The following is a 27,646-nucleotide window of genomic DNA, read 5'->3' on the forward strand; positions in this document are numbered from 1 at the left end:
GATTCCAATCTCCAGCTCTTTCACAGTAGAGGTGCTATTAGGTTAGGGTGGATGGAAGTGAAAATCCTAAAGAAATTCAGCATTTTCCAGAAACTTGATCTCTGGTAACATGCCATAAGGCCAATGTGTTTATTTTGAAGATGCTTCCATACCTTATATCATCCTTAACTATCCCCTTATGTGACCTTTCCCGATTATCCTAGGTGTAATGTCTGACAATTACTGCCTACTTTTCTTAGTATAAGACTGATATTTAATTATCTCTGAGCATGTTGTAACTTTTAGGAGAATGTAAGCCCCTTAAGGACTAGACTGCCTTGTTTTTTAATTTGTATTCCTAGTGTCCTGCACATAGTTGCTACTCAGTAAGTGCTTTTTCACCTATCTATTACTCCTCCATGAAAGACTGTTAATCGTCCGGGTGCACCTATTATGAGACACTCATTTCCTAAGCACTTGTTCAGGGTACACAGCTCAATCTGGCCTCTGTTCTCACATTCTCATCCATCTACAAGCCAATGGAATCTGGGGCTTGCCATCTGCCACCAAATAGCCCTTGTTATATATTATAACGCACATTTATTAAACACGACTTTCAAGGCAAAGTTCTGGGGCTTAGGGATATGTGCCATGATAAATATAATACAAGATTGGGTGTAATGAGGCAAAATAAAATGGCCATTTAATCTCTAGAAAAATTTGAGGAGGGGGAGAAAGCTTTCAGTTGGGAGAATCCGGAAAAGGTTCATTGAAGAGGTCGATCGTGGACTGAGTCCTGAATGAAAAGGATCCCAGTCAGATATGAAGTTTCATGTATGCCAAGATAGAAGGGGTGAGCCTTGCAAAATACTCATAGGTACATGATATCATGTCAAGTTTGAGAAAGCAGCAAATAAATCCATTGTGAACAAAGTAGATTAATCCAGAACAAGGCTTAGTGAGCCAGACTGTACCAAAGTATGGACTTTGTTCTTTATTATTGAGACAGAAAACCACTAAGGATTTAAAAAAAAGACCCAACAACCAAAAAAAAAAAACCCCCAGCATTCACAGCACTGTGGAGGATGGAATGCCTGATCAGGTTTAAGGCTTTTGAGCCCTACTAAAATACAAATATCCAAAATGAGGCAGAAGTGAGGGGAAGGTTGTTGTAATAAGCCTTATGAATATTTTATATCATTATAAAAGAACTCATTGAAAACTTCTCCAGGGATATGTTTAGATAAATAGCAAAGGAATACTGTGGTCTAGCAGAGAGGAAGGAGGCTCCAGTAAAGGAGGAGAAAGGGGCCTGCTCTCAGCTCCCTTCACAATCAGAATCATTGCTGGGGCACTGCCAACACAAGGCATCTGAGATATGTTTTCAGGTAACATGGGCCTTCCTGCATACCTGACCTCTACCACTGTTACCTCCAAATGAACTCTCAGGAAAACCCTTTTTTGGCCCAGGGGGAATGATGGACTTTGCCCCAACAATACATCCTCAATCACCTGTCTCTGGACTCTGTGTCACCTGCGGTCACCAGGTCACCCAATGTAGAGAATGTTAGGTAGGCTGTCAGCCAACCCACCAAGTCCAGTCTCCAAACATTTGCCACTTTTTTTGTTTTATCCAGTGACGGCAGAGAACCATTAGGCACTGAGGCAGGAGAGTTGAGCCAGAAGCCAAACTCTGTGCACATCCAACCCCCCCCTCTCCCCTTGAAAAAAAATTAAAGTTAATTCTAGCAAAAACACATTGAGAATGACCTTAAAGAGTTAAAAGAAAGGACTCTGGCATTGAAACAAGGCATTTTAAAGCAAATTTAATAAAGAATGCAAAATATCAACGTCCTACTTCATTCAATACAGGAAGCATGTGCGACCATGACAGAAGAGTTGAAGGGGCTGCCTTCCTGGCTGCCGGGGGAATGCGATCAGAGGCTTTCCCCTTGGACATCCTTCAGGCCATTGTGTAGAACCCTGGTGTCCAGCCTGGCAAAGGTGCAGCAAAACAAGTTCAAATCCTGCAGTCATTGTAATGGCATATGATGGTCCCTGGAACCCCAGAAAGGGGGAGCACCTCATGCCCCTTGGAAATAGCAATATTTACCTCTTGCTTTCACGCATGGTCTTCAGCGATCCTTTACTTTCCCTGATAGCCCTGATATAATATATGGCATTACAGAAACCAGGACGACAACAGCAAGGGAGTATGGGATTCCTTCAGTATTACTCATGATGCATGAGTGGACAATCAGATACCTAGGACAGCAGCTCTGCGGGAACAAGAAACCAGATCAAACAAAATGCAGAATTAAACTGGATTTTTTTTTTTAGTTGCTTTTACTTTGGAACCTTTGTGCCTCTTGACCCAAGAGTTAAGGTGCCCAGAGTGGAAAAAAACTCTTCCATTTCCTTCTGTAGAAGCTGATTTCTTTTCTCAGCATCCTCTCGTGCCCGCTCTGAGTTTCTCAATCTTATTTCCAGCATTGTGAATTTCTTCCTCTCTTGGTCTAAGTCTTCTTCTAACCGGGCCATCTGTTTCTTTAAGCTGGAACTGGCTTCCTCAATTCTTAAAACCAAGAGAAGAGACATGATTTTAGTATTTGGCTATCCCAACAGAGCACAGAAGCAGTTTTGAATCCCTGGCTAAACTTGTTCTATTTGTCTTGGGGTTGGCTCACTGAAAAGGACCTTAGAGATGATGGGTAAAATCTAGCTCTGCCACTAACTCACTAACATTCTGTGACTTTCTTGTGGCACTTTAGACATTCAGCAACAGACCCCAGTATCATAATTATTTACAAGACTTATTTCCTCCTTGAAGTCAAGAACCTCAGCTGCTTCATTTTGTAACTTCCAAATATATAAAAAGAATTCTCATAAGTTGTCATCCAACATCTGCTTTGAAAACGTTCAGGAAGGGGAAAACTCTCCCTCCCCCTTAAGATGTCCCATTCTATTTCTGCGCAGCTGTAATTGTTGGGAAGCATTTACTGGACGTCAAACTTAAACTGGCTTCTTCTTAAACAACTCCCACTTATTACTCCTGGTTCTACCTTCTGGGCCAAAAAGAACAAGCCTGACCCCTCCTCCACATGACAGCCTTTCCAATACTAGAAGACAGCTATCACATTCCACCCAAACTTAACATGCCTAGCCCTTTCAGCTGATCCTCCCAGGTCACCAGCTCAAGGGTCCTTCCCCATCCTGGTGGACCTCCTCTGGCCATTTCCCAGCTTAAGCTTTTCTTAAACTGGGGTGCCAAGAATTGAACACAATGCTCTGGATGAAGTGTTAAAAGGGCAGAGTATAGTGACAGCATTGCCTGGAAGCTATGCCTCTCTCAACTCAGCCCAAGATCCCATTAGTTTTTTGGCTACCGCATCACACTGCTGACCTTTTTCAGACCTGTGCCCAGTGCGTAACATAGTACTTGACACATAGCAGATGTTTAATAAATACTCGTTGGTCAAATTATGTTTATCCATACCTTCCCCATCTTATACTTGTAAAATCGATGTTTTGGCACTTAACTGCAAAGCTTTACACTTATCTTTGTTGAGTTTCATCTAATTGAATTTAGATCAAATTTTGTGACCCTTTTAGAGTCTGACTCTACCATCTACTGTGTTAGCTTTCCCTCCCCACTTCGAATCATCTACAAATGTGATAAGCATGCCATCTGTGTAAGTTATCCAAATGTTAACCAGTACATAGCTGAGCACAGATCCTTGGGGAATGCCCCTAAAGACTCCTGCCACACTGACAATGAAGCATGACCAACTACTCTGAGTCCTCCTATCGAACCAGTTTGGGATTCATTGATTATATTTTTGAAGCTTTAATATGCTTTTAACAGTAATGCCATGTAGGTATCAGAAATCAATTTTTGGGTCCTGAGCAGTGATTTCCTGGGTGTTAGGAATACATGACATGGAATCTCACAGTCACTTAAAACATTAAGGAGCTGCCTAGATGTGAAGTGGTCCAAAAGCTAGTTTCATCCTATAATATTACTATCTAATCCATTTCTCCCCATTTTCACAAGAACAGTATGAGATATTTTATCAAAAGCTTTTCTAAAATCTAGGTAAACTATAGTCAATCACAACATTCCCCCTTCCTTTCCTAGTTAGGTAACTGCCAAAAAACGATGCCCCTCATAATTTGTTCTTGAAGTCAAGCTGCCTCTTTATAATCACCGAGTCCTTTTCTCAATGTTCAGCATCCCTTTAAAGTTCTGTTGTAGAGTTTTCCAAGGAGTCAAAGTCAAGATCACTTGCCTGTAGTTTACAGCCTCTGTTCTCTTCCCTTTTTAAAAAATCGGGATGTTTGTCTTTCTCTAGTCCCACGGTACTTTTCCTATCTTCTTTCAAATATCACTGAAAGTGGCTTAACAGCCACATCTGCCAGATCTTTCAACACCCAAAGGATGATGGTTTCTTCTCTGGGCCAGGGGAATTGAATTCATTAAGAGCAGCCAGGTGTTATCTTACCATCTCCTTAACTTATCTTGGGTGTCAACACCTTGTTAGTCATTTTTGTTCTGACACTCCCAGTGTCCTGTATAAAGTTGTGCCCATTTTATAGTTGAGAAGAGACTAAAGATCACTGAGACCTGTTGCTCATCCTTGTTCATGCGGTGAGTGTTAAGTGTTAGAGCTTGGGACTTAGACCCAGACCTCCTTAATCCTGACTCTAATACTCTTTCCACAACAGCATGCTGCCTCTCCTAAGGAGGGCGCAAGTGTGGTATAGTGGTTAGAACCCCTACCTGGTTTGGGGAGGGGCTTCTCATCTGTGAAGTGGGGGTGAGTGGTGAGGATACTTGTATTACACCTAATATTACAGGGATACTATAATGAAAAGATAAGGCTTTGTAAACCCTAAGATCATACAGACATAGGTGATATGGCCATCAGATTCACCAGTACTAATGACTCAAAAAGAGCTTTGAGATGAAAAGAGTCATCGGTTTAGAACTGGAATAGACTTTAGAGGTCACCTACTCCTCTCCCCTCATTTGAGAGACGAAGAAACTTATGTCCAGAGAGATTAAGCAACCTGAAGTAGAGACAGGATTCAAACCTAGGCCTCCTGGCTCCAAATCCAGGGCCATTTCCAATTTACCACACTGGTTTTCAAAGGTTTTTTTTTCATCACAACAACCCTATGAGGCAGACATTGCAAGAATTATTATCCCCATTTTACTAATGAGCAAACACCCTGAGTGAGATAAAGCGTCTTGGCCATGGTCACACAGCTAATAGATATCTGAAGTCTAATTCGCACCCAGGTCTCCTAATTCCGGGTCCAACATTCTACCTACTACTCCATATTGCATGTTTTAAGGAGAATCTAGTCCTGTTTGGTAAGAGTTGGGGCAGGGAACCTTAGAACCACCTAATGCAAACCTTTACTTACAAACAATTCCCACTCCATCACACTCATTGGGTGGTCATTGAGGCCCCTTCCTTGAGGAGACAAAGTGAAGAGAAATTCATGAAACTAGAGGGCATAAAGTTATAGCCAAATGGGAAGACAGCTCAGAAATTCTCCTTGGAAGGACAAAGAGGGAAGCTGGCAGGAGTATTTTTGTCACCTGCCTAAAGACAATAAGAAACATCATTTCATGGGGAACTTGGTTGTCTCATGGAGAGCATAAGTGAAAAAGGCCACCATGAAGATCACTGTAGTTTCATGTACCAACCTTTGTGGCAGAGGATGGAACAGAGAAATCCCACAAGCAACCTCAGCTCCTTCAAACCAAGTCTGCAACTTGGTATACACTTTGTGTCTGCAATATGAACATAAGCATGGGAGAGGAAAGCAAAAATTGGCTGGAAAATATGGTTCAGGTTTAAGAAATTAAAGAGGCCCAAGGCTTGTTGATTACAAAGAAGCCTTATACTTGCATTTCATGAATACTCTTTTTAAGAAGCAAATCAGAGGGTGCTGGATGGGGTAAGCAATAACTAACATCACAAAAGTCAAATTGACTATATCTTATCAGACAGAAAATGACTAGTTACCAGTATGCAAGACACACCAGAGCAGGCTGTCTGTGTTCAGATCATTGACCAGTCATAACAAAGGTCGGTATCATTACCAAATTAGAAGGATAAAGATAAGAAAGACAATGTGTGCAATTGTAAAACCTCAATTGACCAATTTAAACTGTTGCCCCTAAGACATGGCAAATATACAAGAATAAAAGCACGGATTCCGAATACTCTTCTTTGAATGCTTCACCAATATAAAGCCTGATGGCCAAAAGAACCTAGAAACCACCTCAGTCCCCAAATCTTGACCACCTTGCCAAGCAGAGATACCACAGCCAAAGGTCAACACTGTTTTGGTCAGGTAAGTTTTAAATAAGAGACCAAGAAGTAGATTTGCCACTGTTTCAATAGCAATCTATTTTTATCAGTGAAGATAATGGAACCAACTACAGTTGGACTTTCATACTTCAGTACCTCAGGAAGTAGAAAGGATACTAAAGGGGATGCAGTTGATAAAAGTAGCTGGATTTGATGAAATACATTCAGAAGAAATCCATACTAGAAGCAAAAAAAAAATCAAAAGCTTCCTGGGTCAATATTCAAGCTATCTCAATGAAGGCGAGATTCTGAAAGCAAATGGAAAAGATCACAATCCATTAATGTCACCACAAAAGACTTTCTAATGGTTATTTTCTAGTGTCTCAAATATTTATGAGAACGAATTAAGCACACATTGAGGATATACTTGATAAAAATATTAGAAGGAAACAGGCAAGCTGGTTACTACAATAGAACATATGGTGCAGTCTCACAGTTGGCTGAGAGGTTTGGACAATATAGGATCCATCTCTAATCATTGATTTCAAAGATGCATTTGATTCTGTAAAGTAAAACACAGCTTTAAAGGCTCTCTTCCATCAAGGTGTCTCCTAAGCAGATGTTCAGATCATAAAACATTCCTTGATAGATTAACCCATGAAGAAAACTTTGTTCTTTGATTTTCCAATCATTGGACACAAGCAGGACTTGGAATAGGGAGACATGCTCACTAAAAGCATTCCTCACTGGCATGGAGTCTTCTGCACAAAGTCTAAATGGAACCTCTATTTATATAATTCCTTACATGGTGGTAGTCTCCAACTGCTACTGTTATTGGTCAACATCATACTGTTCACACTGACCCTGGAACACAACAGGATCCCTCTACAACCACCCAGATAAGATTGGCTCAGAAAGACACAGCAGATGAAGAATGCATACTGCCAAAATAAGTGGGAGCTGGATGGATCAAAGGAAAACAGATTGAAGGCTGGAGTGGACATTGGAGGCCAGGTGGTCCAACTCTTGCATTTTACAAAAAAGGAAACTGAGGCCCAGAGAGGCTAAATTATTTGCTCACTGTCACATAACTAGTCTCAGAGGCAAGGTCTGAACTCTGGTCTTTTTTATTCCAATTCCAGTGCCCAGGAGACTGTGTGTTCATTAGCACAGACACCTTGGTCACGGCTGCAGATATATCGTAAGCTGGCTCCATGATTGAATAGGAGGCAGAAAGTGGATTGGGTCACATCTGGGAAATGCTTTCAAGGACCTCAAGCAGCACCTTAACACCAAAGCCTATCTTTTTCATTTTAATGCTCTTTAGGTGATGCCACATGGCCGCAACTCATGGCAATCCATGATCCCAGAAGAATCAAAATTGCAGTTGCCTCAAAGGAGCTTCCTGAGTTCAAATCTGGGCTCAGACACTTTCTAGCTATGTATTCCTGGACAAATCACTCAACCCTGCTTGCCTGTTTCCTCATCTGTCAAATGAGCTGGAGAAGGAAATGGCAAACCGCTTCAGTATCTCTGCCAAGAAAACCCCAAATGGGGCCACAAAGAGTCAGACGTGACTGAAACGACTGCACAACAAAGGATTTGTTGAACCATATACAAAAGTTATTGATCAGGGGAAAGGTAAGATCCTACTAATCTGACCAAGGTGTGCAGGATGAAAGGGAGTCAAAAAAGTTTTAAGGCCAGCTTGGAGATTGGGTGCAGTAATTCTTGCATCAGATGATAAGGGCCTGGAGTCGAGCGGTAGGACTCCCCACATGTAAATATCCTTTCTATCTGCCTTCTACCATTTGGGATCCATTTTTGGTTCTTCTGCATCTCCATTAATGCCACCCTTGCAGGGAGGGTAATGAGAGCAGGCTAAACAGTAAATGGGAAAGGCGGTTGCAGAAGAGCCTGCCAAAGACAGTTCCCCTCTTCCTTTGTCTTGATTGGTAGGAACCTAGAAATAGGGCAGCTATCTCACCCTAGATAATTTTGTGAACAAGCCCACCACCACCCACATCTTAAGAACACTGCGTTAGAAAGGATAGAACCCTGGGAGTCACTGAATCCAACCCCTTCATTTTACAGAGAAGGAGGTGTTGTGTTCCAGTGGAAAGAGGATTGGGTTTGGAGTTAGAGGGCCTGGGGTCACATCCTACCTCTAACACAAGTCCTACCTGTGTGGCTTTGGGCAAGTTATTAACCCCCTCTGGGCCTCAACTTCCTCATCTGAGAGCATCTAACTAGATGGCCTCTAAGAAGCCCTTTGCCCTCCAGATCTCTGACCCTAACCTGGATGCTGAGCTCCCCAGCACTTAAGACTTCTCCAAGGTCATAAGGAGTAAGTCTGTCTAGAATTTGATTCCAGGCCCCCTGGCATGCCATGATGAGCTTGTGTTGGTTGTGGGGGAGGCACTCTCTTTTTTAAAGGAATGATTCCATTTCCTTTGAGCTCTGGGCCAAGGGACACAGGCTCATTTTCAGGGCAGTTTTACCACGGTTGTCTCTACTCTACTAAGTGTTTGTCCTGCTTCCTTATCACCAGGTGATCAGAACACAATGAACAGCAGTTTTCCTGGTCATTCCCAGGTCAGTGTATATAGTGTCTTTCTTCTAAGCCCCAGCCATTTCCACTGGGCCTGGAGACCAAGCTATTCCTATACTTGCAAATACCTCCTGCACACATACCAATTACACCATAGACAACCACCCATCGTAGCACAATCCTCCCACCACACACCTAAGATTCAGGTAGGAACCTGAAGCACCTTATAATCATTACTCATTTCTGGCTCATTCACCCTTATCCTCAGATGTTGTTTTACAATTTAATAATAATACTGTTTAGCACTTTTCTTGCCTTTTATCTTAGGCTACTTTATTGCCTCATAAGCCTCACCTCACAGTACCTTAAGAGCAAATTGGCAAGGGTGGTTATTCTCCATTTAACTGATGGAGAAACAGAGTCATGGGCAGGTGAAGTAGCTTGCTCAAAGTCTGTACCCAGTAAATACTTGGCAGAGCTCAGGGATCTGTTAATGCTACAGTGCTAGCCTGAGGAATTAGGGCTGGCACTGGAGCATTAGTTTCCCTATGCAAAACCAGCCAATGTTTGGGGGTGGGGCAATGTTTGAGTCTAAGGGCCAAGAGTCCTTAGACCCAATGCCAATTTTTTCCACTGAACTTCCTCACCAACAGTGACACATACTCCCTGGGGAGATATGACAGCTGTGCTATATCTGTGTGGAGAAGGAAGAGGAAGGGGAAGCCTGGCCTGTGTGTGCATGAGAGATGAAGTCTTCTTCATGGTTTTGTATTTGCTGACCCTGATAATCTGTCACCTGTCCCTGCCCCAAATGTCAAGCCAGCATTTTAAGATCTTCTTTCTATATCAGAGCTCCTTAAAGGAAAGCTTCTGTCCAAATGCGAGGTGCAATTAGACTCTATTTCTTACCTGAAGTTAACCTAGAGGAAGGAGAAGTGAAAGATCGAGAATAGGGCATGACTACATCAAGAACAGGCAGAAATCACCCTTCTTTCCACCCCTCCTTGCTGGATTCTTCCTTCTGGCCTTTGGGAGCACAATCACTTCCTGGGATGAACAGCTAGCTACCCTGACCACTGGCAAATGAAATTCTCAGGCATTTCCCAATGTGGCTGTAGGGAGCCAGCAGTCATAAATGAGATTACCCATTACTTTCCATATTGTTTCTTATCCCCTACTCAGAAAACACATAGCATACTCTGGTCCTCCTTCACTCCTCTTTAATTATGGGGAATTACAAAGATTCTGCTCATTTTTATATGGCTGGAGCAGAATTGGCCTTGCTCATTGTCTCCCACAAGTTGGGTCCTAAAGGACACTATGGATACCACAGGTTGTCCCTTGGTGATGATCAATAAAGACCCCATAGTTTGACACATGAAGAGACTGGGCTAAGCGAGGTAAAGTCATTTGCCTAACAGAGCTAGAATTTGAACTTGGCTGGTTCTCAATCCGGCATCTCTATTTCTCTAGCTCTTTGTTCATATGGTCCTATCTGCCCAGGGTCGGTCACTGTTGGGGAACAGAGAAAACTTCTCAAATGAAAGCACTTCTGCCTTTGACACTCATCAGGTGATTAATTTGACAATGTCTTTCTACCAGCTTGCCACATCAGTCTACCTGACACAGCCTCCATGCTCCAAATAAGATGCCCCAAACAAGCCCTGCACTCCTTTGCCTCCCTTTCTGCTGTTCTCTATGCATGGGCTGTTCTTCCCTATCCTTACCTGTTAAATTCCTACATATCCTTTAAAGCCTAAATCAGATGCTACCTCGTCCACAAAACCTTCCCTGATCCTTTGGTTAATAATATCCAAGCACCTTGAACCTCACATAGAACTTTGCTTTCTGAGGAAAGGCATGGTTTCATTTTTATCTTTATGTCTTAGCAACAATAGGTGTTAAATAAATGCTTACTATGTCTTGACTTTTCATTTCTGTTAAGATTGGTCCTAGTCTTCCCTAGGCCCAGTCTAATCTGCTTTGTACCTCTACTAGCCACGTCTACTATACCCTTCAGAATATTTATGGTCTCCACAAATTCCCTATATTCAAACTTTTCTCCCCATACTCCTCTCACCTTTTTGCTCCAACCTAATCCTGGCATTATGGGAACACTTACAAATCTTTCTCTTGGTGATTTTCCTTCCACACCCCTTGACTCATGGGGCCAAGATGTGGCATACTCCTTGCTCTCTGCTATTGCCTGCCAGACATTCCACTTCCACCTTCCCTCACTGATCCTTCCCCAATGAAGTCCAAGCAAGTCTACATCACTCTTTCTTCATCTTCATTGACACCATCTATCAATGTCCAATTTCCTCAGTAACTTTAGCACGTGGCTCATCCTCAAGGACTTCAATATTCATGCTGATAACCCTGACCTCTGAATTCCTCAACCTCCTCAACCCCTAGAACGCTTTTTTCTCCACTTCCTTCTGACTTTAGTCATAACTACGTGGTCACAATTTAGATGGTACTACCTCCAAGATTTTGGGCTGTGAAATGCTACTCTCCCACCATAACCTTCCCTCTTATCTTCTTTCTTAGTCTCTGTCTAAACCAGCTCTGAGCTTTCACTGTGATTTCTTGACTCCTCAACCTCCTTATTCTCCCAACTGCTCTCTACCACTATGAAAGGACATACCCTCATAACCAACCTTGGCTTTTTTGGGTCATTGGTCACTTTAATAATTCAGCGGCCATCCCTCTAACCCTTTTTAACCACTGGATCTGCTAATCTTCAATCTTGTGTAATCCCTAACACTGGTTTCTTTGCTCCTGGGCTGTTGAGAATCACCAGGGAAATTATTTAAAACAAACTGATTTCAAACACTGGAAATTTACAGTGCTTAACTTCGGCTGAGCTCTCACTGCTTCTCAGAAATCCTTCTACTTTATTCTTAATGACTCCTTACCTCATTTCCCACAGCTGCCGTTCCAAACCTTTTCATCTCTCATCAAGTCCCCAACTACCCTCCCATCTCTGCATTTATTGCAGATGACAGCCTCTCATTTCACTTAAAACTTCTCAGAATCACTGCTTATTGTCTCCTTCCCTCTTTTATTAGAGGAAGAGGTATCTCCATTCTTTATTAACAATGATCCCTTTACTTGGGGCCTTTGATCCCATTTCTTGCAAACACAGTCCAAGAGAAAGGATCCAGGAGGAGGAGATGGTCAACAATATCAAATTGTGCAGAGGTCAGGGAGGATAAGAACTTAAAAAAAAGACTACTAGATTTAGTGATTAAGAAGTCATTTTAAGTAAAATGGGGAGGATAGGAGTCAGATTACAAAGGGTCGGGGAGAGAGTGGGTTGTAAGGAAATGGAGACATGAGATACAGAGATTACTTTTAAAAATTATTTAGTCACAAAGGAGAAGAGAGTGATGGGAGTTTAACTAGATAGAACAAGTAAGGTTAAGGAACGTGAGTTTTTAGGATAGGAACCATGAGCATGTTTCTAGGCAGATGGGAAAGAACCATTAAAGAGGAAGAGCTAGAATGAGAAAAGAGAGATGATTGATGGATCTGATACTATTGAGACCTCATCCCCTTCCTCTTCTTCGATACTCTCGTCTACACAGGCTTCCGAAACTACACATTTTCCTGTTTCTCCTTTAGTTGTTGCATCTGTATTTTTCTGTTGGGTCATCCCCAAGGTTCTGTCCTAGACCCTTTCCTTTTCTTTCTATGTTCTCCTTTGGCATCATCTAACACCTGTTCACACTTAACAATTAGCCATTCTTTATCTCTATTCCTGATCTTCTTGAGTCATCATATCTATATTTCCAAATGCCTAGAAGACACTTAAATATCACTAACAACTCGTGCAACACATTCAAATAGTGTAATCTAGGTGGTGTACTGGAGAGTTGGGGACTTGGGATCATTGAGACCTTAGTTTGAATCCTGTCCTGGACACTTATTAGTTGTGGACCCTTGAGCAAGTCAATTAAGCTCTCTCTTTCCCTCAGTTTCCTCCATTGTAAAATGAGAATGTGGGACTTGATGGCCTGTAAGATTCTTTCCAGTTACAAATATGTGATCCTATACCAAACTTAGTATTTTTTACTCAAACCGTATTCTCCCATCTGATTTTACTCTCTATCAATGTGCCACCATTCATCTGGTCTCCCATGTACCAACTGTGACAAATACTGTTTGATAATACATCAAACACCTTTCAAAGCCAATCAATTACCAAGGCCTATTATTTCTACCTACCTCCATGATCTCTCTAGAAACATCCTGTCTCTATTATTCATTGTTGCTACCCCAGTAGAGGCCTCTTGGGGTTCAAAGGTCAATATTTGGGGAGAGAATTATTGGGGAAAAGGCTAAAATAATTCCTTATTTCCAAAGAAAACTAATTACTTCTTTCCACATCTCTCAAATCCATTCCTCTCCTTCAAAAGAAAATCTGATTCTCTCCTAAAATTTAAGGTTCCAGTTTTCCTCTTCTTACCATTTTCCATCTTAGTTTTCAGCCCTAATAATGTCCTGTTTCTTTGATGAATTTACATACTGCCCAGAGTTCAAGATGGCAACCAAAGATCTTCCTCATATCTGAAGCTTTTAAAAATTCTCTACTATAATTGATAATAATGATGATGATGATTATGACCCTGAACAAGTCACTTAGCTGCTAAGGGTCCCAAACAAAAGTTGCAGAAAAGGAATTGATCTGTATAGATAATAGGAGTTGCCTCATTGGGAATTATCTTTTATCAATGAAACAGTGGCCTCATCATCACCATCACTGAGATTTTTACAGCACCTAGAGTTTCTGAAGCAGTTTTTTCATGACAACCGTGTAAGGTCAGCAGGTAGAAGTTATCATTACCTCAATTTTACAACTGAGGAAACCAAAGTGAAGTGACTTGGTTAGTTATGAAGATAAAGGCCAAAATTCAGTCAACAGACATCTATTAAGTGCCTACTATGTGCCAGGTACGGTGCTAAGCAGAGCTAAGGCTTGAACCTTGCTCTTTTGATGCTCTCTCCAAGAAACCCTGACCCTCACCTATCTCCAGCCACGAAGAACGCCTTTCATCACACATCTCCTACAAAGAGACCCTAGAGTATTTCCCATCTCCAACCTTTCAATGTGCCAGCCAACTTAGCGTCCACAGGGGGCTGAGATCTGCACTGGGCAGATTCCCATGCTCCATTGCCACGATGTCCCAGAATAATACAGCTCTTCCAGGAAGAAACTTGGAAGATCCAGAGAGACCACTCCTTTGCCATTGGGCAGAACTATATTTAAGCTAGCCCAGGCATGAGAATCTATCCAGAGAAGACAGTCCCCAACCCCCACACCTCTAGAAATCTCCCTCAGGCACCAAAGAACATGAGACAGATGTTTTTATGATGATTCCAGCGTTCTGAACTATTAGATCAAAGGTGTCCTAATAAACAAAAGCTATTATTCATTTAGCATTCATTCAGCAAATATTTACTGAGCTGGGCCTACTACTTGAAGGCATACCGCTCAGAGCAGATAGCTGCCTAAACAAATTATATGTGAACCTAAGTTTTTCTCTTACATATGTGATAACACACACCAGGAAAAATCCTTGAAGTATGACTTCACATGTTTTTCTGCCCTGAGAATCTTTTCCCCTGGAAAATGGATGAACTTCTTTCTGCCTTTAGGGGCCTAGGTACATGACATATGGCAGGGGGGAGGGGGTTATACTAGCGAGGGGACCTGACACGTTCCTAGGTAGGAGCAAGCATTTTCTGTTGTGTCCGAGGACCCCAAAGCAACAAGACTTGTAGGATGAGTCCAGTGATGAGGCTGGGGGCTTTGTCCTTCAGAACCCAACTGCCTGTGTTGGAAATACTTAAGCTGAACAACTAGAGGATTCTAATGATCTCCACGAAAATAGCCTTGTGATGCTGGGCTCGGAGTGACAGCATCATGAGCATCCCTAGGCTCGTGGGGTGACATTTACCTTCTTAAACTAGTCTCATATTCAGTCCTTTGTTTGCTCAGTTCTGCCTTGAGCTCTGTGACCAGGCTCTGCAGGGCGTGAGAGCACTGGGCAGAGTCCCTGGACATGCTGTTAAAATTGTTGCCCTCGCTGCCGCTGCCATTCAGGGTGCTAACACAGACTGCCAGCCTCTCAGAACTGTCCCCCAGTTCTGCTGGTTTGATGTCACCGCTGGCAGCTGGGGAGCCTTGCGGAGGCCATTCAAAGCGGGCCGAGCTGCAGGGTGACGAGCCACTGGCATGGCACACTGGGCAGTTGCTGACTGAGTCTACCACAGAGATCTCACAAGAGGAGGTGGACCATGCCATGCTGGCCACACTGTGCGCGCTTGTGGAAGGACTGCCTGAAGGAACGTTGTCATACGTGGAGAGCCTCTGGGGTAAATTGGAGTCTTTAGCCCTGTCTCCAGATGAGGTCCGACGGTGACCTCGAAGGGAGGACAACCCATTCATGAGCCAGTTTCCACTGCTGGGAAGGCTATTGATGTCCAAGGAAGAGCTTACTAGCTTTGGACTCCCTGACTTGGCCCCTGGTTGCCGGAAGGAGTACTTCCAGTTGGGCAAAGTTTGAACCTTCTTACTGGGACTGGTGGCAGTCTTGTTGGGGCAAGTCTGGGTACGCCGGCTGATCCGCTCTTGGGTAGGCTTGGGAAGGGTCCCCACCGTGGCACTGTCCAGAGAACCAGTCCTCTTAGAAGGCCCATCAGTGAGACCAGTGGGGTTGGTCTCTTTCCAGCCTTCTTCCACATGCTCCTCCAAGATCCATTCTGCTGCGCTACGTGGAGTGGTGGACTTGACCTCTGGCTTGGGGACTGGGGCATCGCTGGGGGCATCGCCAGGAGCATCACTGTGGGTAGCACTGAAGAGCTGACTGTGCTTGCTAATCAGGATTGTCATGAGATGCTGGACAAGGGACGTACCTGTGAGGAAGCAGAGGGAGGTCGTGAGGCTTATTGTAGGTAACCATGATGCGGGACAGGTTGCTGGTCCATCCCCCATAGAAAATGGCAGGCAGAATACAAACCAGGAAAATCAGAGAAATACTTGGGAATTTCCACCCTGAAAAAAAGAAAAAAATATATATCCATATACATATAGTTATATGTACATATATACGCACATATATGTACATATTACATAGATATGTATACATACACATGTGTACACATATATACATGTAGCATCCCATGCACTATTAAAAGTAATACATAAAGGCTGGAATTTGGTTTGTTAGTTTTGATGAGGTCTCTCTTTTTAAAACTGTACAGCCTAAATGGAAACTCCCAAGTTTTTCTCCAGCTTTTTCTATAACACACACACACACACACACACACACACACACACACACAAACACACACACACAGTGGACACACCTTCACCATGCAGACTATTATCCCCTCCACAGAGCCGTAACTAAGTGTAGAAACTCAGTATGACAGAAGCAACAGAGCTCAGCACCTACTTTTTTTTGTTATGTTGGACCAGACTTGTGATTTCATCACAACTCTGGGTAATGAACCTCCTTTAACTGTGTAGGTTACTGGAACCTTCTTGGAAATGTATAGTATTGGGAATGAGCTGCTCTGGGAAACTGAGCGATGCAACGACTTAGCAAAGGTCACACTGCTAGTATCAGTCAGAGGACGAAGTGAACGCAGGCCTTCCTGAATCTGAGGTTAGCATTCTATCCACCATGCCAGGCTGACCCTCAGCCTTTCAGTGACTGCTTAGCAAGAATCAGATAGCAGCATAGGATGAACTCTGACTCTCCCTCCAACGTGGCTTTGGTCTCATGCCGGCTTTCCTTGTGATGTTCTAGGGTCCCCAACTCCCTCTCATTGGGTAATGTTTCCACCATCCCCTTCCCACCTCTCAAAGGGAGGGCCTATTTTATGCTGTTTGCACAATGGGCAATTTGTGGTACTTGCCTGGGTGCAGAAAGTCCTAGTTAGGGCTCTGCAAATCTCTAGCTTGTAGATGCCAAATGATCTGCCAAACTCCCAGAGTCCGGCTCTACGTGCATGTGTCAGAGTTAGGGTTCATAGGAAATCTCTAAGCTTTTAAGTTGCACTCATAGGTCTGCAGTGGTAGAGGAAACACTTCATAAGTATTGCAATGAAATCATACGCCTGGTATAAAAAATCCTCACTACATGTGTGCACATATTATCACATGTATGTATACGCACATATACACATATGTATATGCACACATATTCGTGTGTATGCGCACACATATACATGTGTGTATAGTCTATATGTTGTGTATGTCACTTCTTGGCAACTAAATGCATAAAGCCCACCCTTCCCTGCCCAGTTTTCCAACCTAGGAGTCACCTTCAGCTCTTCACTCACTCTCTGTGACCCCCTATACCCAATCTGTCGCCAGGCCTGTCAATTTTGCCTTTGCAACATCTCTCAAATACACCTCCTTCCTCTCCTCTGATACTGCCACAGTTTTGGTACACACCGTCATCCCCTTAAACCCGGGCTGCTACAATAGCGTGCTGCTTGGTCTGCCTGCCACAAATCTCGTCTTATTCTGGTCTATCCTCCATTCAGTCACCAAAGTGATTTTTACTGAAGTTCTGGTCCAACCACATCACTCCCACACTCAATAAATTCCTGTGGCTCCCTAGCACTTCTAAGATCAAATACGAAATTCTTTGGCCTTCACAGCCTTTCATAACCTGGCCCCGCCTACTACCTTTCCAGCCTTCCTTCTTATACCTTACACTTTCTCACCCATGGAGTATTTGATCAGGCAACATGGGCCTCCTGGCTGTTCCAGGAACAAGACATTCTGTCTCTTACTCTGGCTACTTTCTCTGGCTGTCCCTTGTGCTGGAATGGTCTCCTGGCTTTCCTGGCTTCTTTCAAGTCCCAGCTAAAATGCCACCTTCTACAGGAAATTTTTCCCACTACCGTCCTAATTCTACTGCCTTCCCCCTGTTGAATATTTTCTATTTTATCCCATACATAACTTGTTTGTACATATTTGCTTACCTGCCATCTCCTCCATTACACCGTGAGCTCTTTAAGGGCAGGGATTGTCTTTGGCCTTTGTCCCTCCAGAGCTTAGCACAGTGCCTGACACATAGTAGGCATTTAATAAATCTTTATTGGCTGACTGTGCTTGTGGTGGGCCCGGTCCTAGTTCTCTATGGATTGGCCAAGCTCCGGCTGATGACACCAATGGATCCTGGACCTCCCTTCCCACCCCCAACCTTGTACTTAGCTAAATGATTTAAACTCTTTACATTTTTAGAATGAGTCATGCCCCAGACTTGGGCCCTTCCCCTGGGGTGGGTCTGGTAGACATGTTTTTATAATATAATCACAAATAAAATTTCATGGAACTATATCAAAACCAACAGAGCCTAACTGTCCTCCTCCCATCCCTAAACCCTGCAATCATAAAGTCTATTCATACACAATCCTCTCTGTGTCCAAGCCCAATTCTCTTCTTAGTTTGGCTGAATTTTCAGCTGCTCAAATTTAGCTGACTGGTAAGGGTTGAGTAGAGGTGAAGAGTCACCAAGGAGAATTAGGACATCAGGGCCTTCAAGGTCATCTGGTTCGACCTTCTTGTTCTACACACGATGAAAACAGACTCACAGAGCTGAAGACTTGTCCAATGACAGAGCTAGGACTAGAATTTGGGGGAGGGGCCTTGATGCCTAGAGTCCTAGGAGCATATATTTAGAGCTGGAAGAGATCTTAGGAATCTCATAGGCTAACCTCATTTCCACAGAAGTTAAGAACATATCCCAGTTCACAAAGCTAGTTCTCGGTAGAGCTGGGAACAGAACCTGGGGCTGGCCTCCTGTCTCCCAGGTAGGAGCCCTTTTTCATTCTCCTACTAGCTGTGTGACCCTGGGCAAGTCACTTAGCCCCATTTGCCTCAGTTTCCTCATCTGTAAAATGAGCTGGAGAAGAAAATGGCAAACTACTTCAGTATCTTTGCCAAGAAAACCCCATAATGGGGTCATGGAGCATCGGACATGGCTAAAATGATTGAACAATAACACGCTACCCCTGGGAACACTGGGCAATACAACTAGAGAAGTCATGCATGTCACTGGTGAAATCTTCCCAGTAGATAGATGTTTTTAAATTCTGGAAAACCTGCTTCAGAGGCAAGTGTAAAATTTGAAAATGCAGTGTAAGTGAAATAAGGCACAGACATACAAAAACCAGTAAGAGTTGCAGAGAGCAGATTATAAAACATACCTACTAGTGCTGTAGAAAGAAGGCTGACTTCGGAACCCTAGAATTGGAGTTCAAATCCCACCTCTTCCATTTACTACCAGTGTGACCTTGGTCTCTGTGGGTCTGTTTCTTCATCTCTTAAAATGGGGAGGGGTGTTAAGGAGAGATTGGATTGGATGGCCTCCAAGGCCATACACTTGTGTACACATATATGCAGACATGCACACACAGAGTCAGATTACTGAATGGAGCATTTTTGTTAAACAGGAGTGTCAGTTGGGAAGAAGGAAAGGGAAGGTTTTTCCAGGAACAAGTGTGATATAAATACAAAAAAACACAAATAAAATTTATTTTAAAAAGAAAAAGGGGGACAAATTATTCATTACAACAATCCTGACAGTCAAAGAACTGGTTCATTTTCCAATATAAGGTTTTGTTTTGGACACAGATTCCCCTTTGGTTTCTCATTCACGTGGAGTGTAGCGATTTCCCTGTGCCTAGTGCTTATACAATCATAAACTAGCCCTTGGAAACCAGGCTTCAGAGCAGGTAACCTCAGCACTTGGACGTCAGACTCAGAGCAAAAATCTGGGCTCTAATCATTGCCTCAAACCTTTGGACAGAAAACAAATTCTATAAGGATGTGAAGGGGGAAGGTAGAGGACAAACCAGGGATGACAAACCAATAATTTTAGGCTTTCTAAAAGAGGCATGAAGTATCTCAGGGAAATATGGTCATTGTCTCTTAATCGATAGCTATAGGAACAGCTAACTCAGCTACCACACACATAGAGCCCCTTTCTTCTGCAGTAGGCAGAGGCCCCACAAGCCTTAAAAACACCCACTTTTATATGAGTCAACAAATTGTTTATGTCCTATTCCACTGGAGCTATCCGAAGTAGAAACATTCCACTTGCAATTGAAGAACAATGGCTGAATTTCCCTTTTTTTTTTTCCAAGAGGGGGAGGGAGTGAGGAAGGAATAAGCATTTGTATAGTGCATACTGTGTGTCAGGGATCATGATAAATGCTTAACAACACAAATATCATGTCATCTCATCCTCACAACAATCCTGTGGGGCTAGTGCTGTTATCATCCCTATTTAACAGTTGAGGAAACTGAGGCAGGCAGAGTGACTTGTCCAAGGTCACACAGCTAGTTAAGTGTCTGAGGCTGGATCTGAACTCAGGTCTTCCTGATTCCAAGCCCAGGGCTCTGCCTAGCTGCCTCAAGGACAATGCAGCCAAATCCAGAGGAAGGGATGACATGATGGACTAAGTTAGACCCATCCATGGTCAAGGGAACAATGATCGACCTCACCATCACTGCACCATCATATCACCATCATGATAAAACACCACCAAGTGGATACATGCTTCAGCTCCAATCTAGGTGAAGCACAAAATAAGCTCGTCAGGTACAACATTTGCCCTCAGGGAGCTTAGAATTTAGAACCAAACTGGGTTTCATCATCAAATATTTACTGAGCATCTCTATGTACAACATGTCCTATGCCAGGTTCTGGAGGACTGGGAAGTACAGCTAACAATAATCATAATCATAATAACACATTTTAAAATTTGCAAAGTGCATATATAAAAAAACTTAACGTTTATATATGTATATAAAGATGTATATAAATCTATGTGTGTATATATATGTAGATTTCATATACATATATACATATACATACAGACACACATATGTGTATATATCTATATACATACATACATATCTATCTACCTACACACACACATGATCCTCACGGTAACTGAGAGGTAAATGGCATTATTATAGAGATTAAATGACTTGCCCAGGGTCATGTTGCTAGTGTGTGAAGCCGTATTCAATCTTCCTGGATCCAAGTTAAGTCAGCAGCATTTATTAAGCACTGTGCTAAGCAAATAAAAATACAAACAGAAAGGCAGTCTCTGCCTTTGCGGAGATTACAATCTAATGGGGTAAAGCAACAGAAAAGTGAAGGAGGGGGGCGAGGGGAGGCTCCAGTTCCAGATTTCTATCCACTATGCTGCGTAGTTATCTCATTATTATCACATAGAGGCACATGTGACATGCTTCTCAACTCCCTGTCTTGATAAGTGATCCATAATACAATAATGTTCAGCCTAGTCTTGCCACCAGAACTTCAGAGTTCTATTCTTGGTATAGCCTTGGACATTCTGTGGAGACTGGAAGCACAATTGGAAATCCTGGGGAAGGGGCTCAGGGAAATGTGGTTAGACATAAGCTTTGTGGATGGTGCACGTAGAACCAAAGTCAAATGTAAATGGTTCAAAAGTCTAAAAAAATAAGCAACACTAATTTATGGCAAAGAACAATCCTGAAGAGAGGCATCATGGCAACACAGATAAAGGGCTGATCATGGAGCCAAGAAGACCTGGCTTCAAGTTCCCCCTCTGATAGTATTTCATGATGCTTGTGTCAATCACTTAACCTCAGTATTTTAGGCAAGTCTTTTACTGTGAGTTGCAGAGAAGGTGCTACCTTACACAGGTAGAAGGAGTTTCTTAAATGTATGTGTATAGGTGTATATATATATAGATATATATCTATATATATGCACCTATACACATATACATATATATACATACATACACATATATATATATATATCTACACACACACACACACACACATAAAAGTTCCTTATATTAATAAAATCACAGGTCCCGTATCTATCCTCTAACAATTCTGAAGCCGTTTCAAGATTAAGCTCTTCTTTAGGGTTAAAGGGTCCATCTATTTCATATACTGCCTAGAGGATGTACGCAGGCAGAAAGCTTCCATCACTGATATCAAGTGTAACAAATAACATACAAGGCTGGAAAGGGAGTGGAAAGGGAGGCTGAGTCAAAGAATTGTAGATGGCAGCCATTGTTCTTCAATTCCAAGTTCAAGTGGGATGTTTCCACTTCAAATAGCTACAATGGAAAAGTGTACGATCTGTTGACTCATAAAAAATCAGGTGTTTTAAAAGCTTGTAAGGCCTCTGCCTGTTGCAGAAGAAAGGGGCTTTATGCGTGTGGTAGAAGAGACGGGAGTTGAGGTTGGCTGTTTCTACAGCTATTGACTAAGGAGCAATAACAACATTTCCTTAGGATACTTTGTGGCTCTTTTAGAAACCCCAAGTGTTATGCTGGTATGCACAAAATTTTGAAAGACCTAGAAGAAGGAGTCTCCAACAAACAAAGTGGATCCTTCATGAAGAACCTTCTAGAAGGATATGAACAAGTCACTTAGGATGAGAAATCTTGGCTGGGTTGTTGTGAACTGCATCAGCAAATACAAAGCCCCCAGTGAGCTACTGAAGTTTCAAACTAAGTAGGTCCATCTGTATTATTCTTGATACCCTGGGGCATTCTGGACAATACTACCTGATTTTCTTAGCCCCAGGCATGTGGCCACGAAATCCTGATTAATGATACTCAATTCACTATCTAAATTATTGCTGAGCTCAGTAAAGGTACAAGGTGAGCTCATTACTGTTTCATTGCTCATCGATTCATTAAAAACTTGATTGTTTGCACAGGCAGTCATTCACTTAGCTTGAACAACATTTTAAATATATATATGTATGTGTGTACATACACACACACATACATATATACACATATACACACATAATACATATGATACATATGTGTATATGATATGTACATATATACCCACAATACAGATACACACATAAATTTTAAGGTTCTCAAGCATTATACACACATTCTCTCATTTGATCCTTACTATAATCATGTGATATATGCACATAGGGATCATCCTTATTTTTGCAGATGAGGAAAGAGGCTCTGATGGAGCAGAGGCAGAACAAGCAGGGTGATACAGTGAAAAGAGCTATTTTTGGAGGCAGGGAAACTCAATGTGAACTCTAACCATGCCACGCACTATGTGTATGACCTTCAGCAAGGCCCTTCATCTTTCTGGGCCTCAGTTGCTTCATCTGTAAAACAAGGGAGCCAGACCAGATGGTTTCTAGTCTAAGATCCCTTCTACTCTTAATCTATGACCCTATAAAATCTCTGGTTCCCAAAAGTCAGCAAATACATCAGGACCTACCTGCGATGAGCCCAGTCCGCTGAGGCCTAGAGATGTTATGTGCCTTACTAGATTCGGAAGAGCTCTAGTACATAGGAGATGCAAGAGGCTGAAGACCACATGTTTTTAGAAATAGAGTTGAGTCTTTCATCATAATTACTATTCTTTAATCATGGCTTATTGAATTAATGACCATTTAAATTATTTACTATATACTGACATGCTATATTTAATATATACTGATATACTACACTGATTGCCAATATATGAGAAAATGAATATTTTTATAACTATCTTCAATCCCAGCCATGATCATATCTATGTCAGGAAAGTCTAAAGGCATCCATGTAATGGCTAAAAAGAGACACAGAGAGGGAACTAGCTTTGTCAAAAACCTAACTTCTACAGTGGTTTTATCAAGGAGGCTTCTGTCCAGATATTCTGACTTGCCTTCAAGAGTGTGACCCATGTCAACTTGCTTTCAGTTTTTACTGCCCAACAAAACCCTCTGGTACCTTCCATGATTGTCACTGGATCTTCTTTTTTGGGACGTAAGATATTTGGCCCAAACACTGTAGCAAGGTTCTGGACACTCATCTTGTTTATATTCGAGTGAGCCTGAACTTCATCCAAAAACCTTGAAAAGTCCAAGAAAACAAAGGAACAGAATATTGGTTCCAGATTTACTGGGTATTTCCCTTTCCCTTTGCCCCTTATCCAATAATTATCTATATCCCTACTCCCATTCCCACACCTATATGCCCATTACGGCTAGGGGGGAAAAACCCATAACTAACCAAATGAGCTTGTCTCATGCAAACAAACAAAAAAAGTAAATTTACATTGGTCTACTGGCCAACAAGAAATTACCAATCACTGGGGCTTATCATTGGCAATACCCTTCATATTCCCCAGTGATAGGGCTGGGAAAAGGCAGTCTGGGGTAGCTGCAAACCAGAATAGGGATTTGCAAAGGCCTGCCTCCCTGTCCTAGTTATGACTAAAAGTTTCACATTCAAGACAGAGGTGATATTCCAGGGTCTTCGCTACTGTCCATCTCTTCCAAGCTTTAATCAAACAACCCTGCCCTGCTTAGAGAAGGTGGTTATATCCTGCATGAACTCCAGGGCAGAACCTAAGAGTCTAAAAGTGGAAAGGGAGGTTGGATGACAGGAGCAAAAAGTGCTACAGCTCAGTGAGATGGCTTCACAGGTCACTGGGATGACAGAGAAATGTCAAGGATAGTGTTTGGGTCCATTGGCTTTCTGCTCAGCATAGGAGAATCAACCTCTCAGTATATCTAACCAAAGCAACATCCTACCCTCCCACCAAGCCACTCCCAATGCTACTTACTTGCATATATACTTGAGAAGGTTATAATTGGCCTGAGGAAGATTTTTCACCTGCTTAGCCAACTCCAGAGTGCCCTTAGTGTCCAAATAGGAAAAACAAAAAACAAAAAATTCATACATTATTTAAGGAAGATAATAATTTCACTTTGAATATATGCTATACCTTTCCCAGGCTGAGCTGAAACCAACACAGCATCTCTTAGAAAGTTGGAAGTTTTGATTCTCTCCTCTATCAGAAATAGGAAAACTGAGGCTCATAGCATTGAGAAAGGAGATTTCTTTTTTGTCAGAACTCCAGATAATAAATTTGTTTTTCTCTCCAGCTCTTGCTGGGGGAAAGTCTGGGTCCTCATAGAATCAGTGGCTCAGAAGAGAAGGTTGAAAGTAGGGAGCCACACGAAGCTTTCCCCAGGAGTGAGGAAGATAGTCATGCTTTGGACTGGGCTTATACCTCAGTGAACTGATGCAGAATGCAGGAAGCAAAACCAGAAGAACCACACTGATGGCGGCCCCAAGAGTTGTAAATGAAAACAACACTGTGGACTCAGAATTGTTCAGTCATTTTCAGTCACGTCTGACTCTTCATGACCCCATTTGGGGGTCAGAATAAAGCCCTCCAATTGTGACCCTGGAGAACACATGATGGACCCTTCTCTGAGTGGAGATGGGGGACCATGGGTAGTGAAATGTTTAATATATTCTGCTAGATGCAGTCTATTTTGCTTAACTGGATCCTTTGTTAAAAGGGAAGATTCTGGGTATATATGTGGATGGGAGAGGTTAGGATATACACACACACACACACACACACACACACACACATATATACATACATATATATAAATGACTACAGTATAAAAAGGAGGAATTCAAATCTAAAAGGATCACAGAGGCACACCAATGACTCTAAAAAAAAGACTGCATTTCTAGAGGAGCTTGCAAAGTAGAGGGAGGAATGTTATGGAAGAACCCCAGTGTTACTGGAAGAGTATTTTTAGCACAGTGCTATTATTTGACAAATATGAATTTCCTCTGCCTCCCCTTCAACTTCCCCACCCCGATTCTAGCTGAAAGACACTTTTAATCCAACAAGGTACACAAAGCTCCTAAGACATTCATCTCTCCGAAGAAAATTTAAGATGTTCTCCACGATGATCAGGAAACCCATGGGGTAATCATGTTTGTTGTCTGAATGTGGTGGGGCTGAAGGACTTCTGTACCCTTTCAAAGAACAGAAGTTAGATGTGAGGCTAAGGACTTATTTGTACATTTGAATTTTGAAAACTTAGATGTCTCCTGTCTCCTTCCACCTCTCCAACTAGCCTAGAGTCATTGATCTTGGCGACAAAGGGAAGAATAGAAAACAAAGAACTGTTGTCCCACATCTTAGTAGACAGTAAGGGCTTGCTAAATGTTTCTAGTTTGTACTGGGCCCAAGGGAAAGCCCTGCTGGAGTTGTTCCTTTCTGTTATGAAGCATGGAGTAACTATTATTTGGGTAGGTTTGTGATGAAAGGCAGGAAGTCACAAAATTAATGGGGCAGAGGGGTCAATTAATTCATCCTGTCTTCAGGAGAGAAAATCCCTCTTCTCTTTGTTCTGCTTTCTTCATTCATTGTCAGTTCATAGACTGGGAGCCCGACCCGGAGCTTCACTGTCTTCCTCATTCCTAGGGAAAGCTCATAGTAGCTCCCCATTTCAGGTTTCTCTCCTCAGAGCGGCTGACTTCCCAAGGACCCAGCATTTTCCCTAACTGCCAGAAAACCAACTTAGAAAAATCCAATTTGTTAGCCGTAGCCCTGTCACAAAGCCCCTCAGGAAAAAACTCTCCCTTGCTGCTGCTTCCACTTCTCCCCTGTTACCTACTCTATTTTTTGCAAATCTGTCCTTTGACCTTAGATGAAACTGCCATCTTTAAAGTTACTAATGATTTCCTAATTGCGTTGATGGCCTTCTCTTAATCCCCATTCTTCCCAAACTATCTGCGGCATTTGACATGATTAGTCACCTTTTCTGCTCCTGGATGCTTTCTCCTCAATGGCTTTTCCTGACAGTGTCCACTCTTGGTTCTTCTACTTGTGAGACCACTCTTCGGTCTCCTCTGCTGGTTCATTAAGGCTGACCTGGATCCTCTTCTATTCTTTTTCTATACTCTATCACTTAGCAATTTATTTCATCCCCTTCCATGGGTTTAATTATGATCCTTATGTTGATGTCAAATCTATGTGTCTTAGAATCCTGGAATGTGAGAGTAGGAGGGGACCATTGGGTCCCACCCATACACAGAATGAATCCTTATTGTAGCATACACAGCAACTGATCATCCAGTCCCTAAGGAAGACAAATGCACTGTCTACTGAGGTATCCCATCCCATTTCTGGACAGCTCTTATGGTCAAAATGTTTTGCCTTCCATTTAGCTTAAGTAACTTCCTTAAGTAACTCTCGGTAACTTCCCACCTATTTACTGCTCCTGGCTCTGCTCTCCGGGGTCACATAAAACAAGGACCTTCCCTCCCTGCACACAATCATATTTCCCCCTCCCCCACTGCACACCACGAGTCTTCTCTTCTTTAGAATAAACACACCCAATTCCTTTAACCAATCCAGCCCTAACCTCTCTCTTGCACTCCAGCTGTAGATCTCCAACTGCCTTTTGGTTATTTTAATTAATTAATTGATTTTATTTATTTTTAGGTTATTTTAAATAGGATATCCCATGAGCGTCTCAAACTCTACATGTTCAAAACTCATTAACTCTCTCCAAATCCACCTCACATCTGAATTTACATTTATTTATCAAGGGAACCACCTGACAGTTACTATCATTTACAATTTCAGATTTTTCCTTAATGCTTCCCTCTCCTTTATCCACATATCCAATCAATTTCCAAATCTTACCTTTTCTATCTCTACAAGCTTTCTTGCAACCGTCACTCCCTCTAATCACGTGGCCAGTACCCTATTTCAATCCCTCATCACCTCTTGCCTGGTTTACTGCAATAATCCAATTGGTCGCCGTGCTTCACATTTTCCCCCTCTCCAATATGCCTTCCACACGGCTACAAATGTAATTTTCCTAAAGTACAACGCCACTTCCCTACCCCATAAGCTCCAATGGCTTCCTACGACCTCTAGGATCTTATAAGGTTCTCTGCT

The 27,646-nt window shown here is 42.4% G+C and overlaps 1 protein-coding gene across 2 annotated transcripts in view; it reads right to left on the bottom strand.

The window, feature by feature from the left end:
• Positions 1 to 1,779: 1,779 nt before the first annotated feature.
• ARHGAP22 (Rho GTPase activating protein 22) overlaps positions 1,780 to 27,646 on the bottom strand; it is a 209,014-nt gene continuing 183,147 nt past the window's right edge. For both annotated transcript variants that reach the window (XM_036736347.1, XM_036736346.1), the window contains exons 5-8: positions 24,491 to 24,564; positions 23,653 to 23,774; positions 14,820 to 15,777; positions 1,780 to 2,554 (exon numbers count right to left, since the gene is read on the bottom strand). In XM_036736347.1, the coding sequence (XP_036592242.1) occupies positions 2,326 to 2,554; positions 14,820 to 15,777; positions 23,653 to 23,774; positions 24,491 to 24,564 (1,383 nt within the window). In that variant the 3' untranslated portion in view covers positions 1,780 to 2,325. The remainder of the gene's footprint in view (positions 2,555 to 14,819; positions 15,778 to 23,652; positions 23,775 to 24,490; positions 24,565 to 27,646) is intronic.

This window comes from Trichosurus vulpecula, chromosome 8 (genome assembly GCF_011100635.1).
Source record: "Trichosurus vulpecula isolate mTriVul1 chromosome 8, mTriVul1.pri, whole genome shotgun sequence".
NCBI classification, from domain to species: Eukaryota; Metazoa; Chordata; class Mammalia; order Diprotodontia; family Phalangeridae; genus Trichosurus; species Trichosurus vulpecula.